The sequence below is a fragment of the Somniosus microcephalus genome, chromosome 14 (assembly GCF_052327205.1).
Source record: "Somniosus microcephalus isolate GS21.2 chromosome 14, FLI_Smic_1.0, whole genome shotgun sequence".
Taxonomy (NCBI): Eukaryota; Metazoa; Chordata; class Chondrichthyes; order Squaliformes; family Somniosidae; genus Somniosus; species Somniosus microcephalus.
This window is the reverse complement of record NC_141000.1, coordinates 96,863,286-96,879,006: the sequence shown is the minus strand read 5'-3', so window position 1 is coordinate 96,879,006 and position 15,721 is coordinate 96,863,286. Positions and strand designations below refer to the sequence as shown.

Below are 15,721 nucleotides of genomic sequence, written 5' to 3'. Positions count from 1 at the left end.
TTGGCTTTTAATCACTAAGATCAGAGCTACATCTCAACACACCGACTGGCTCACAGGAATGAGTCATACAGATCCTGGGATCTTTATGTAAGAGAAGTCAGGGGCGGAGCCAAGAGCCAAGACCTGGAACCTTCCAGGTTAGTCAGGAAAGAGGAAGTGAAACTATACACAGTGTGGGGGAGGGTAATATACATGAGTACAGGAAATACAGGATCAAGACAAACAGATTTCATTACACAGAAGAATAAGCCAAACTTGATAATATATTGAGGTGCTCGTTAAATAAGAGAAACACAGTAAGAAAAATGTTAAAATACAAATTTGCATAGTTTTGTCAGTGGTCACTTAAATGCTTTTATAGGTAAAATTATGTCCTACAGTGCCATTGTATTTTACTAACATTTTTCTTAATGGTGTTTGTTTTATTTGGTAGTGGGGCATCATTGGTCTTGAAGTTGCCAGACAGCTGGGCATTAGTATTGTGGAACCTTCCTGATCTATATTTCTCAGTACCATATTACAGTGTATTTATCTACTAAGACAGCAGAGGAAGCTCCTTTTTATATTACATGCCACTATCCTTGCACCAGTAGTGCTCTATAGCCAGCTGCTAGGAGGTGCAAGAGAACACCCAGGTTGACTCATCCTCAGATTTTCCTTCCTTTGCTGTGGGAAAATACCTCACTTCTATTGCATGCCTCTCCTCAATGACTCGGTTGTGATTGTGAATTCACTATAAAGAAATTCATATACTAATGTGTCAAATCACTTAGTAATGCGGTACATTAAGCTTCTTTACAATTTACTTTTACACTGAGGCAGTGCTACCTAATTTTGATTAGATAACATGCAAAGTATCTGAATTAGTGCAGATATTTAAATTTGTGTTCAGTATACTTAGCTATTTCCTTAAAAAATACAGAACGCATTAAGTTTGGGAAATATCAAAGAAAATAACGAGCAAGGTTGAGAAGTACGCACAGATCTTCAACTGTAGAACTGATGTGAAGCCCTTCACACTTGTGAACAGTCCTGGTGTAAGTGCAGCCTAAAATTGGAGCCTCACCTGACATCACTTCGGGGTCAGATCAAATCTTAACTCTGCTATACAAGTTCAGTGTTGATATGAAGCAGAATCTGTTTCACGTTGACACTAAACTTGTACCCCATGGCCATGAGTAAAATTAAAATGGCTGAAAAAAATTAAGTTTGCTCATTTATTTTTTAGTTACATTGTATTTTTTCTGTCACAGATGCTTTGAGATGTTTAAAGTAATTCATCAACTAACTGACAGCGTTGAACACATTTTCATGGTAAACAACATTTTCACTTTTTCCATGTGAATTGAAAGATGTTCCAAAATAGATTTGTGATGGTAAATATTGGTCTTCCTAGTTCAGACCGCCAAACATGAAATCATTTTTTTTTTTTTTAATTATTGGGGTAGATATTCCCTTGGAGTGGTGTTGAGGCGGGCGCTGGGCTGTGCGGTAGTTCCAGCCGCCCAATCACGTGGCCTTATTTGCACCTTGGTGGGCAGCCCACATGTTGAGATCGCTGACAGGCATCCCACCCAATTGGGAAGCGGGATTTCCACTTTGGACCTCCGCTATTTAAAAGGCACCTCTTAGAGAAGTATACAGTCACCCTCACAAAAGTGTTGCCAGCTGACTGGAAGTGATTATATGGCCATTTTTATTGTTTCAGTGGACCTCAAATACAAGTTCTGTTGTTCAATTGTGTGATTTTTCAACAGTCGCAGTTTGTTCTGTGGCCCTCAGAAATGTAAATTCTGCTGTTTCTCCACTTGCTGCAGTTACGTTGGGGTGGAGGTACTGATGGGGCAGATGTGGGAGAGGAGGTATGTCCTCTTCACAAAGGATGGCAATAGGGTGCCGAAACACACCCAGTTGCAGTCCTGAAAGGAAGTTACTGAGGTGGTGAGTGCATGCAGCATTACCCCGAGGAAGTACGTTTATAATATGAAGTGTATATTTTTCTTTCAGGTGACTAAAGAGGTCATTAAAGAATTTGCATCTGATGGCGTAAAATATATTGAGCTGCGGAGCACACCACGAGAGGAGAAGACTACAGGTAGTATTACAAGATTATAGGAATACTTTAAAATTAGCGGAGGCCAATTATTAGAATCTATACTATATTTCTCTTTATTTTAGTAGGAAAAAAGCCCCGTGGTGATACCACTGACATGATGCATATATCGTCAACTTCTACACCCCACAATTAGGCACTGTTATGATAAAGTTACCTCTCAAAGACTAGCACCTGTATAGAGCAACAATGGATCGTTACACAGAGGTATTGAGGGAGATTTTTAACTTGCTTCATGGGCGTAAAACTGCTATTGCGGATGGGTAGCCCGTTTTGGAAACCACCTGATTATCATTTACGGTGAAATGAATAGAAATTAAAATCCTGCAATTTCTATAACGAGTAGCCAATTCACAAAGCAAGTTGAAAATCTACCCCATAATGTCAGCTCCTGTATTGCTGTCTGCCCATGGAATTCTATGCATGCATGCTTGCACACGTGCATAGTGCTTCAATCTCAACATGAGAATCCCAAGTAAATTTAAATTTTAGGAGACAGCCAACTGTTGGTTGTCTGCTAATTAAAATACTAACATTGAAGCTTAAAAAACTCCCATGCAGTCCAATGGATTTTAAATTTAAACTTTTGAAAAACTTGACTTTGCACTGAACTACAGTTATACTGCGGCGAGAGACTATCTACCACATTTGGTCTTACAACTTTTCCTGACATGCGCTTAAGGTGCTCACACACCTGAATTGCAATATACAATTTGTTGACAGAAACTCATCCATTTTGCATTGATCCAAATTATGTCTATAGATCACCTTTTCAGCTATATCATACTGCCACATTACAACAGTGACTACATTCTAAAATTACTTCATTGGCTGTAAAGCGCTTTGAGACGTCCGGTGGTCGTGAAAGGCGCTATATAAATGCAAGTCTTTTTTTCTTGCTGAAAAATGGTTAAATAAAACACAAAGCATTTTTATATATGAATGTATATCTATTATAACATATGACACCAAAGTTACAATAGTAACTGAAAACAAGAAACATAAAAACAAATTGTAAACGTTTCTATAGGTATGTAAATAGGAAGAGATTAGTGAAAGTAATCCACCCAGGATTACAGACGTCTCCACCACATCTCTTTCTTCAGCAACTGTCTCTGGTTCCGACTTATTCCATGTGGATTCCAACTGAAATTCCACCCTTCGTGTTCCAGATCCACCCAGGATTACAGACATCTCCAAGATATTTAGCGTTCCTCGTGCTGCCTGACCTGCTGAGTGTTTCCAGCACTTTCTGTTGTTATTTTAGTGAAAGTAAACGTGGGCCCATTAGAGGCAGAGACAGGAGAAATTATAATGAGCAATAAGGAAATGGCAGTGACATTAAACAAGTACTTTGGGGTCGATTTTAACTCAGCCGTGAGGCAGGCTTTGAGGCGGGACTAGTCTTTAAGGCCCTTAATCAGCAATAATTGGCCTTTATAATCCCATTTCAACAGGCCCTTGCATTTTTAACCCTTTTCCCATGTAAAACACGCCTGGTGGGAATCACGCCTGTGAAACCTGGCGTGAGCACTATTGGCTTGCTGACTATCAGCTGCAGGTCAACCATTAAAGAGGAGATTTGATCAGTCATCATTTGCAGGTGGCAGGACTTTGTTGTTTCAGGCCTGGGGCAACTTTTACCAGGCTTAACCACACCTGTGGAAGGTTGGAGCCTCACACACTTCTCCAGTGTGACCTCCTGGGAAACCCCGCTCGCCACCTTCACTCAGCGCTTCCTCAACGGAGGCATATACCAGAAGCATGGGAGCCATTTATTTCCTTCCCTTCTGGGCATTAGATGAGCTCGAACACCAGCCACAGCACCAGCAGAACCAGGAACAACAGCAGCAGCAACATGAGCGCCAGGCTGCTGTTCACCCACCTGAAGCTGCACAGGCCAGCGTTTGGAAGTGGCTTGAGAGCACCTTGCTGCACATCAGGGGGGCCATGGGGACCCGTATCTGCAATGGCAGTCCTACTCAGAAGGATTTCCATGAAGGTCTGGTTTCTCGGTTCAATAGATGCCCATCGCTCAAGAGATGTCATTCTATTATGAACACTCACCATGTTTTCCATACCCTGGCGACTTATCTCCTCCATGGAGGTTGCCATCCTTTCCATGGTGATGCGTTCATGCGCCAATGACTCCACAAAGGCTCTGCTCATGTTCGCTATGGACTCCTCCATTCACTCCACACTCACATCGACCCTGGAGACAAAACCTGCCAGAGACTCCTGCATCTGTTCCTGGAGTTCCAGCCCCGATCTTATGGATGGACCCAGAGGCAGAGGGTCGACATGCAGCTGAGCCGAGCTGGCCGAGTCCTGCGCCCTCCAACTAGCACTCTCCACTGCTGTCCCTGTCTCCACAATCTGCTGATGCTCACTTGTGAGCTGTGATACACCAGGTGACAACACTACTCTATGTCCCGAAGGTCCCACCGAGGTGTGTGTGTCTGCGCTGGTACTGGGTGTGCTGAATTCTGCTGACGCTGCGCCCTCAGAGGTTGCAGATTCCTCCGAGGAGTCTGGAAGCTCCGGCTCTTCCTCCTGGACAGTGGGGACAGGGGCTCTCGATGGTCCTGTGGGGGAGTAAAGGAAAGAGTTAGAGATGCGAGGTCAAGGTTACATGCACATTGCATATTGCAGATTGTGATATCCGAGTGGTAAGGTCAGAAACTGAGAGAAGCGAGATATTAGGAACAAACCCTACTGTTTATTTACACGGTGTAGCAGAGGAACATATCTCTTACAAGCTGGAGGCCAGGCACAATGCTTATTGCACGAGCACAAGATGGAGGATCAACCTCGGAGTCATACCCATAATGCAATGCCACATTACCGTATTAACTGGTGTACCAGGACATTAAATACATGACCCATTACCTTAAATACTGGTGAATGTGAACCCTTAATATTTGGCTCCATCTGGTGGATAACTTAAACATTACATCCCAGATTACTGTAAGATGATCATAGGTCCATCTGTTATAGCTTCAGAATCATTATCAGCGACTCATGCAATGTCAATGAGAGATGGAAAACTATTCTGTCACCAGCTTGCTGTGATGCACCCGTCTGTCCGTCCCCCACTTGCGCCTCATCCTCCAGTCCTACGATCTCCAGGACCGCCTCCTCCCAGGGGGTGAGGTGGGCTACTGATGGCCCTCCACCTGTCCTCGCTCATTCTCTTTTATTGTGAGCTCTCTTTTCCTGCAATGAGGGAGACAAGTGGAGTTTGAGTGAGAATGAAGGAGTGAGTGTAGAGAATCCATAGCATAGATGCTTAGAAGGAGACAAAGATGGACTGAGGTGGCAAGACCAAGGGCCCTACCTGTGTGTTGTCAGTTGTTTTCATAGCATCAGAGTGAGAGGGAGTGTGAGGGCTGCATAGTCAAATAGTTAGGTGAATGTGAGCATAGAGAGAGAGAAGGAATGGGTAAGGGTGCATGGATGTCAGTATCAAGTGGGATGTGGAGGAAGAGATTGCTAAAGCTGAGTGCTGGTGAGGAGAGGCAATGGAGATCAGATTGAGAGTGATGGGAACTTCATACTCACTTTTCCAGTGTGCTGAAGGTCATGAAATCTCTTCCTGCACTGTATCCAGGTTCTGCGGGTAGCCGATAAGGAGTTGACCTCCTCTGCCACTTGCAGCCACGCAGCCTTTGTCTGCTGGGGAGGCATCTTCCTCCCTGATGAAGGGAAGAGCACCTCCTTGTGAGCTCTTGCTCCCTCCACTAAAGCCTGCAGGGCAATGTCACCAAAACGGGGTGCAGACCTCGGTCTTTCTCTTGCCATTCTGCTTCCAGCTCAGTGTATCAGCAAATGCCAAAAGGTTGGCAGCCTGCAGAAGAAGCAAGGCTTGTTGCAGACCCTAAATGCAGCAGCAATAATGACATCATATTATGCGACTTTCTGACTGGAAATACTCATTTGCCAAGGGTTCCCACACGTTGGAAATCAATTGGCCAATTGAGTTAAAATTGCATCAATCTCACACACCCATTTAGGTTCGTGTGGGAAACACCAAATTTGGGGAACCCGACAATTCCCTGCACCCGAGTTAAAATCGACCCCTTTGTATCTGTCTTCACGGTAGAAGATACAAAAAACATTCCGGAAATAATGGGGAACCAAGGGTCTAGAGAGAATGAGGAACTTAAAGAAATCAGTATAAGTACAGACATAGTACTGGAGAAATTAATGGGACTAAGTGGCGGCAAATCCTCTGGACCTGACAACCTGCATCCTCGTGTTTTAAAAGAGATAGCTGCAGAGATAGTGGATGCACAGGTATTAATTTTCCAGAATTCTCTAGATTCTAGAACAGTCCCCAAGGATTGGAAGGTAGCAAACATAACCCCACTATTTAAGAAAGGAGGAAGAGAAAAAATGGGGAACTACAGGCCAGTTAGGTTGACATCAGTCGTAGGCAAAATGCTAGAATCTATTATTAGGGATGTGGTAACAGGGCACTTAGAAAATCGTAATATGATTAGGTAGAGTCAACATGGTTTTATGAAAGGGGTAAGGGGGAACCAGTGGATGTAATGTATTTGGATTTTCATAAAAGCATTCGATAAATTTCCACACAACAGGTTATTACACAAAGTTAAGACTCATGGGATTGGGGGTAATATATTAGCATGGATTGAAGATTGGTTAATGGACAGAAAACAGAGTAGGAATAAATGGGACTTTTTCGGGTTGGCAGGCTGTAACTAGCGGAGTACCGCAAGGATCAGTGCTTGGGCCTCAGCTATTTACAATCTATATTGATGACTTGGATAAAGGGACTGAGTGTAACGTATCCAAGTTTGCTGATGATACAAAGTTAGGTGGGAAAGTAAGCTGTGAGCAGGACGCAAAGAGGCTGCAGAGAGATACAGACAGGTTGACTGAGTGGGCAAGTACATGGCAAATGGAATATAATGTGGGGAAGTGTGAAGTTATCCACTTTGGTAAGAAAAACAAAAAAGCAGAATATTTTTTGAATGGCGAGAGACTGGGAAATATTTGCACTCAGGAGGGACCTGGGTGTCCTTGTACATGAATCACAGAAAGTTAACATGCAGGTACAGCAAGCAATTAGGAAAGCAAATGGTATGCTAGCTTTTGTTACAAAGGGATTAGAGTATAAGAGTAAATAAGACTTACTACAATTATACAGGGCATTGGCGAGGCCACACCTGGAGTACTGTGGACAGTTCTGGTCTCCTTACCTAAGGAAAGACATACTTGCCTTAGAGGGAGTGCAACGAAGGTTCACTAGACTGGTTCCTGGGATGAGGGGATTGCCCAATGAGACTAGGCCTATATTCCCCAAGGTTGAGAAGAATGAGAGGTGATCTAATTGAAACATATAAAATTCATAAGGGACTTGACGGTTAATGCTGAGAAAATGTTTCCCCTGGCTGGGGAATTTATAACACGGGGTCACCATCTCAGAATAACGGGTCGGCCATTTAGGACTGAGATGAGGCGAAATTTCTTCACTCAAAGGGTTGTGAATATTTGGAATTCTCTACCCCAGAGGGCTGTGGATGCTCAGTCGTTGAGTATATTCAAGACAGAGGTCGATACATTTTTGGGAATTAAGGGATATGGGGATAGTGCGGGAAGGTGGAGTTGAGGTAGAGGATCAGTCATGATCTTTTTGAATGGCCTACTCCAGCTCCTATTTCTTACGTTTTTATGTTCTACTGATGTTTGTAAACCACTCTTGTAGTTTATACCATCAATTGAATTACTACTTTTATGCATGTCACCCATCTATTACCCCATATTTAATTTCTTCAATAAATATAGTATTTACAGAAGAAAAACATACAAAATGTGTGGACACCTTGATCTTTTGGTCTTGAAAGTGAATGCTGGAAAGTAAAATTAGACGCAGAACCTGTACAAATTATACTTGATTCGAGTCCAATCTCTCTTTTTGTTTCCATGTTTTCGTTCTCAGAATAATATTTCTGAAACCGGTTCTTCTTTTGCTCTGATGAAATGGCCAATATTGACAGCATAATAAATACATTTTTTTAAATGATCTAATATTAGAAAATAAAAATATTTGCCTGGATAACTAGATTTAAGCATTCTCAGCTGTCATGTTAAGCCCCTGTCCCGATCATCATATCCTGGCAACAGAGTTGGTGGATTCAGTGTAATAATGCATTTTATAAATAAGTACCATGATTAAACTCCAAAGGGTGTTTCGCTGGTTCTCAGGTACTGGTACTATAAGTATACCTCTGTGGGGCAGTGTTGCTCCTGACAGTTTTTTGATTGTGAGATGGTAACTGTGGAGATTCTGCAACTTGGGCTGCCAAGTTGAAGGAGACAGCGTAGTAGTGAGGGTCATATATTGGGAGACAAGCCAGTGGAAAACTGAGCTCTATATTGGCTTATTGTTAGGTAATATGGGTGAAAAGGATTAAAATGTAGAATGCAGACTCCAGTAAAATAAAGAAACAGTACACAAATGTACTCAAGAGGATTCTATCTAAATCATCATTCTGGTGCCCTTGCGAGGAAAGGCAGATTTCATCTGGCTCTGAACCTTGAAAACATCCATACATAATACTGCCTGTTACTAACCTCCTTAACAATTAAAGAATGGTCTGGAGACCTCAGGGAAGGAAAGATAAAAGGAACTTATTTAAGAAAGTGGAAAACAGGATGATTGAAGGTTTAGTCAGCCTCACCCATGTCAGTAGAACCATTGTATCATGTAAACAGTAGCTCAGAACTGCAAATCTGGTAACATTTGACCAAGATCATGTCATGCTAACATGCCAAAAATTGACATTTTCATTAAAAAAAACTTGTGAACAAGTAGGGTATATAAGACAGTGTAATGCAATGCAAATCTGGATCAGTCCAGGGAAGATTGAGCTCAAGAATTGCAACTTGAGAGATTGTTTGCCCAACTAAGTTTACTTGGTTGCAAGTACAGAATTTTGAATAAATTACTGGCTTGTGAGCATATTGTCTTACCGTCGTTGATTGATCTTGCATAACTAAGTCGACTAGTTAAAACTATTAGCATTTTATTTCTTCATACAGGAATGACTAAAAAGTCCTACGTCGAGGCTATACTTGAAGCTATAAAACAATGCAAACAAGAGGGTGTGGACATAGATGTAAGGTATGTGAACTTTTTACCATTATATGCTGACCTCCTGTGGTGTTGTTCATGGGTAATCTGGGATTTGGAGCACAACTGTAACGGTTAGCTGCTAAAATAGAGTTGTGTTTAACTTACTCTGTCCCTTTAAGGCCACTGCTCAAGTACTCACTCTGTGGAAGTGGTCTAAATAGCCACATCTTGAAGTTAGGTAATTCAATTCAATTCAATTCAATTTTTATTTGCCATATGTAACTAGTACTAGTACAAGTACAATGGAATGCTTACTCCCCGTAGGGACACGTCAGCTATTCTTACAGCGCCGTGTTCAGAAAGTCAATTCAATGGCATCCAGTGGCAGTGGGTGCACGATGTCCCTCAGCCGCTCCATCCTCCTCGTCACCGCGGCCTCCTCCTCACTGTTGCTGGCTCCATGTGTGGTGGCCTGCTTCTCCCGCTCACGATCTGACCTCTGGCCACCATGCCCGGCTCCCCTCCTCCCAGTCGGACTGCGAGCTTCCCGCCAAGGAGCTGCCGGCCGACGTGCTGTAGCGGGTCGTCGTGGCTGCTGCTGCTGCTCGTTGCGCTGCGCTGCCTCCGCCCGACTCGCCGAACACATCGTCGGGATGTAAATGCTCTGGTCGCCGCGGCCTCCTCCTCACCGTCGCCGGCTCCACGGTCCGATGGCCCGGGTCATTTCCTTTCCAGTTTTGAAAAAGGGTTCACCCAAAACGTCGACTATAATTTCTCTCCACGGATGTTGCCTGGCCTGCTGAGTTTTTCCAGCATTTTCTGTTGTTATTTTGGTTTGCTCTGGCCTGGGATCGACTGGTCCGGGGTTGGTTTGTTCTGGCCTGGGATCGACTGGTCCGGGGTTGGTTTGTTCTGGCCTGGGCCCATGCGCAATGGCCGATTGAGGCAGCGGGCCGGGGACTCGAGTGGGGAGCCTGGGACTGCGGGCCGGGAGCCGGGACCGCTGATGATCCGCGGGCAGCCGCTGCTGCGGCAGCTCCGGGCGCTGAGTCATATTGTTGTGAGAAGTTTCTTTAGATTGGAAACCGCTAGTGTCAGCTATGGCTCAGTTGGTAGTACTCTCGCCTGAGTCTCACTCGAGACTTGAGCACAAAAATCTAGGCTGACGCCACAGTGCAGTACTGCAGGAGTGCTGTCTTTCAGGTGAAACGTTAAACCGAGGACCCGTCTGCTCTCTCAGGTGGACATAAAGATCTTATGGCACTATTTCGAAGAAGAGCAGGAGCGTTATCCCTGGTGTCTTAGCCAATATTTATACCTCAGTCAATATCTAAAATAGTTTATCTGGTCATGATCACATTGCTTGCTGTGTGCAAATTGGCTGCCACATTTCCTACAACAGTGACTACACTTCAAAAAGTACCTCATTGGCTGTAAAGCACTTTGGGATGTCTGGTGGTTGTGAAAGGTGCTATACAATTGCAAATCTTTCTTTTTAAAACTAAAATTATTTTTTATTGCTTTAATCGGTCTACTCAATTTTTATTTTATATTGTTTTGAAAGCAAAGAATGTTCAGCAAGATGATGTAGATGATGTGCCAGGTTACATATAGGTACCAGGCACTGTGTAGTTCTAGATTTGGTAATAATAGGGATGGGGTGTTGGACCTCGGCAGCAATGGGGTGGGCTGCAGAAACGTTGCAGGACTGAGGACATCATAAAGTTTAGGAGAATTGGAGATGGGGTTTGGGAGTGGATTCAATGGGGGGTGCTGGGGTCTCACAAGGGAGTTTTCTGGAGGGTTGGGTGATCGTGGTGTAAAACGGGGGGGTTGCGGAGTCTGGAAGGTTGGGAGTGGTTGGGGGTTTAGGGATCTGGCAGCACTGGGAGAACACTCCCGTTGTTTGGAAGTTCTGGGGAAGTGGGTCTCCGAGTTTAGGAGCATAGAAGGAGTGCTTGGGTTTCGGAGCAGTGGGTAGGACATTTCTGGTGCCCAGTGCTTCCCTGGGTCTGACAGGAGTAGTAGAGTCTCGAGCTCTAGCTGGGCTGGAAGGAGGGTGCTAGGATTTGAGTAGCAAAGGGGTTTCCAGGATCTGGGAGCATTTGGGAAGAGAGTTCCTGTGACTGCAAGCATTTGGGATAGGGCCACAGAGTATGCGATTAAGGGAATCTGCCCAATCTAGTATGGCAAGATGATATAGAAGTGGTAGCACTCTCGCCTCCGAGGCAGAAGGTTGTGGGTTCAAATTCCACTAGGCTGTCACTTCAGTGCAATACTGTTGGAGATGACCTTTTTCAGATGAAATGTTAATCCGAGGACGTGTTTGCATTCTCAGCTGGGTATAAAATATCCTAGCCAACATTTATCCTTCAACCAACATAACTAAAACAGATTACTTGGCCATTTATCTCATTGCTGTTTGTGGGTCCATGCTATGTGCACGTCTACTGCTGCATTTCCCTACCTTGCAACAATGACTCCACTTCAAAAGTACTTCATTGGCTGTGGAGCACTCTTGAATGTCATTAAAGGTGCTATATAAATGAAAGTTATTTCTTGCTTTTTTTCATTGATCATCTCAAAAATGTGATAAAAATAACAACTAGCAATATTAATTTTTATTTTTCTAGATTTCTGTTATCCATAGATAGAAGAGGTGAGCCTACTGTTGCTATGGAAACTGTAAAACTTGCAGAAGAATTCTTTACATCCAGTGATGGGCTGGTAGTTGGCCTGGATCTGAGTGGGGATCCTGCGGTGAGTAATTTGTTTCTAATTAGCGGTGTCAGCCCTAACTCAGAACTGCAGGGTGCATAATCTTGTCTTATTCAATCATTTTCTTGGGCTCGTTCTACTTTCATTTATTTAGACGTTTATTTACATTGATTTACAGACAGACAACTGGTGCCATAAACTGACTATTCAAGTATAAGTGGTCAGACTTCAGTGTGTATACATACAATACAGTTTAGTAATGAAGTATCTTTTGCATATATTTCAGTTACTTAAACTTTACATGGTCAGTAAATGATTAGAGTAACGTTTGTACAGTACTATTTAAGTGTGTATGAATGTTGTATATCTCTACATTTGTTAAGATATACATTTTAAAGTGTCCACAAATTGTACAGTAGCATAAAAAAAATTGAAATGAATAAAAATGATTAGCACTCAATATTTAGAGAGGCCTAATATCAGATTAGTTGATGGATAAATGATCTTGCCTGGAATAAACTGTAGAAAACTCAAGTCTCACACTAAATGTGAGTGACTCAGACTGTTTATCTTACAGTGATGCATTGGTTTCAGTGGAACAGTATAGGGCTTATCACCAATTTTTGTTTTTCCTTTTTAAGGTAGGACATGCTAAGAATTTTATTGCCCCACTTCATGCAGCTAGAAATGTAGGTCTTAAGCTTGCTGTGCATATGGCTGAGGTAAGGAGTTTGTAATTTGGGAGGAATACCTATTTTTGATCTTTTCTAAAATTGAATATACATGTTTATTCTTAAAATTTTAATCTGTGACTGCATTTATGCACATTATAGTTGAATTAATATTGTAAACTTGACCTGACCAATCATAGCTAAAGCATTTTATATAAAAATACAACATTTGCTCATCGTAGATGCATTAAAATGTGATATCACTTGAAAAATAGTAACAGACTATTTTTTTCATCTTTGTTAAGATTCCCCATCAAAATGAAGAATGGGAAATGTTTCTTGGTCTTCCTCCAGACCGGATTGGTCACGGTACATTCCTTCACCCAGAAGTTGGAGGTTCAGAATATCTGGTCAACATGATTAGCGCAAATCAAATACCCATCGGTAATGACATTTATGTTTTTCCAGTTAGATATGAAAACGTTTTAAAGATTACATATCGTTATCCTGAATATAGCTTATTGAGGAAAAACAATTGTAAAAGTTATTCTTTCGGAAACCCTGTAGCATGTTATATTGGTGTTGTGGTATTCTATGTCACAGAATGTAAGGTGTCATTAAGCACTTGCGATACTTCAAATTATGAGTTCCCGGTGTCAATTAATCAATTAAGGAAAGTTCTTCCCTTGGAGGAAATGAGAGGAAAGAAAAATTCTAGAGTGACCTGGATCTCTCTGTATAATTTTCAGTATAATTTAATAGCTGCATTCAGAGACATGGAACCCAATCCTTGTACTCACGGCTGGGGAATGCTATGAGATAATCGTTGGGAGGGAAAGGAAAATGCAAAGAGAAAGAACTTGCATTGATATAGTGCTTTTCACAATCTCAGGATATCCTAAAGTGCTTTACAGTCAATTAAGTACTTCGGAGGTTTAATCACTGTTGTAATGTAGAGGAACACGGCAGCCAGTTTGCACGCGGCAAGGTCCCACAAACAGCAATGAGATAAACAACCAGATAACCTGTTTTAGTGATGTTTGATGAGAGATAAATATTGGCCAGGATATAGTGAGAACGCACCTGCTCTTTGAATAGTACCAATGGGATCTTTTGCGTCCACCTAAGAAGGCAGATGGGGCCTTGGTTTAATGTCTCGTCTGAAAGATGGCCCCTCCAACAGTGCAACACTCCCTCAATACTGCACTGAAGTGTCTGAAAGAGAGAAAATGAAATGGGAGAAAATCCCTCTTAAAACCCTCTGATCATCTAATGGGTGAAATCTTTTTCTTCAAAATTCAAATAAAGAACAAGTTGTTCTGACCCATTTATATCTATTTTCCAGAGCTTTGCCTGACATCAAATGTCAAAGGTCAGACTGTCTCTTCATATGACCAACACCATTTCCAATACTGGTACAATCGTGGGCACTCCTGTGTGGTTTGTGTAAGTTCAATTACTTTTTCTGCTACTAAATAGTGGTGCAATTACTGAAATGTAAAAGTAACTTTGATATTTAGCTTTTGCAGAGGACTGAGTGGGTTAGCACACTGTCAATGGAATGAACATTTGGTTCCATTTTACTCTGGCTAGATCCTTTCGCATCCCATTGAAGTTAGCCCTATTCCAGTTTAGAAGTTCCACTCTAGATTGTTCCTTGCTCCTCTCCATTACTAATCTAAATCTCATCATACGATGATCACTCGTACCCAAGTGTTCTCCCACAGACACTTGGTCGACCTGGCCCTCCTCATTCCCCAGCACCAAATCCAGCAATGCCTCCTTTCTAGTTGGGCCAAGAACATACTGGTCAAGGAAATTCTCCTGAACACATTTCAGAAATTCCTCCCCCTCCTTTCCCTTTAACCTAGCATTATCCCAATCGATATTTGGGTAATTAGTCCCCCAATATCACCACTCTATAGCTCTTGCATATCTCTGTGATTTCCCTGCAGATTTGCTCCTCTACCTCCCTCTCACTAATTTGGAGGCCTGTAGAATACCCCCAATAGTGTGATCATACCCTTTTTGCTCTTCAACTCTAACCAAATGGATTCTGTCCTTGTCCCCTCAAGAACATCCTCCCTTTCCAACACTACAATGTCTTCCTTAATCAACACTGCCACCCCACCTCCCTTTTTTCCTTCCCTATCTTTTCTGAACACCTTATACCCTTGAATATTTTCCAATCTTCCCTAGCTGCGGGGGAGGTGCCAGAGGATTGGAAAGAGGCAAATGTGACTCCATTGTTCAAGAAAGGGTGTAAGGACAATTCTAGTAACTATAGGCCGGTCAGTTTAACATTAGTGGTGGGTAAAGTTTTAGGAACAATAATCAAGGAAAAAAATTAACGGGCACTTGGAGAGGTTTAAGCTAATTAAGGAGAGCCAACATGGATTTGTAAAAGGCAGATAGTGTTTGACTAATCTAATTGAATTTTTTGATGAAGTAACAGGGAGGATTGATGAAGGGAATGCAATGGATGTTCTCTACATGGATTTTCAGAAGGCATTTGACAAAGTACCACATAGAAGGCTGGTTAACAAAATTGAGGCTCATTGTGAGTCAGTGGCAGCTTGGATAAGGAATTGGCTTAAGGACAGAAAACAGCGAGTTGTGGTAAATGGCTGTTTTTCAGACTGGAGGATGGTAGACAGTGGCGTTCCCCAAGGGTCAGTGCTGGGGCCACTGCTTTTTTTGATATATATAAATGACCTGGATATTGGAATACAGAGTAGAATTTCTAAATTTGCCGATGACACCAAACTTGGAGGTGTGGCAAACAGTGAGGCTGATGCCAATCGACTGCAACAGGACATAGAAAGGCTAGTAGAATGGGCAGACAAGTGGCAGATGGAATTTAATACAGAGAAGTGTGAAGTGATGCATTTTGGCAGAAGGAACCGGGAGAGGCAATATACACTTAATGGCACAGTTTTAAAGAGTGTGCAGGGACAGAGGGACCTGAGAGTTCATGTGGGTAGGTACTGAAGGTGGCGGGACACATTGAGAGAGTGGTTAGCAAAGCATATGGGATCTTGGGCTTCATAAATAGAGGTTTTGAATACTCACTCAGAGGGTGGGGAACCTGTGGAATTCTCTACCACAGAAGGCTGT

General features: G+C 42.6%; 2 protein-coding genes across 4 annotated transcripts in view; one reads left to right on the top strand and one right to left on the bottom strand.

Annotated features, from left to right (window-relative positions):
• Positions 1-15,721, bottom strand: part of chd1l (chromodomain helicase DNA binding protein 1-like) — a 156,090-nt gene that overhangs the window by 99,203 nt on the left and 41,166 nt on the right. The window lies entirely within an intron of this gene.
• mapda (N6-Methyl-AMP deaminase) overlaps positions 1-15,721 on the top strand; it is a 29,624-nt gene that overhangs the window by 11,569 nt on the left and 2,334 nt on the right. For 2 of the 3 annotated variants that reach the window (XM_086007018.1, XM_086007020.1), the window contains 7 exons: positions 1,254-1,314; positions 2,008-2,095; positions 9,182-9,263; positions 11,849-11,975; positions 12,575-12,655; positions 12,910-13,048; positions 13,950-14,050. In XM_086007018.1, coding sequence (XP_085863144.1) covers positions 1,254-1,314; positions 2,008-2,095; positions 9,182-9,263; positions 11,849-11,975; positions 12,575-12,655; positions 12,910-13,048; positions 13,950-14,050 — 679 coding nt within the window. The remainder of the gene's footprint in view (positions 1-1,253; positions 1,315-2,007; positions 2,096-9,181; positions 9,264-11,848; positions 11,976-12,574; positions 12,656-12,909; positions 13,049-13,949; positions 14,051-15,721) is intronic. The other variant, XM_086007019.1, reaches the window with a different exon arrangement.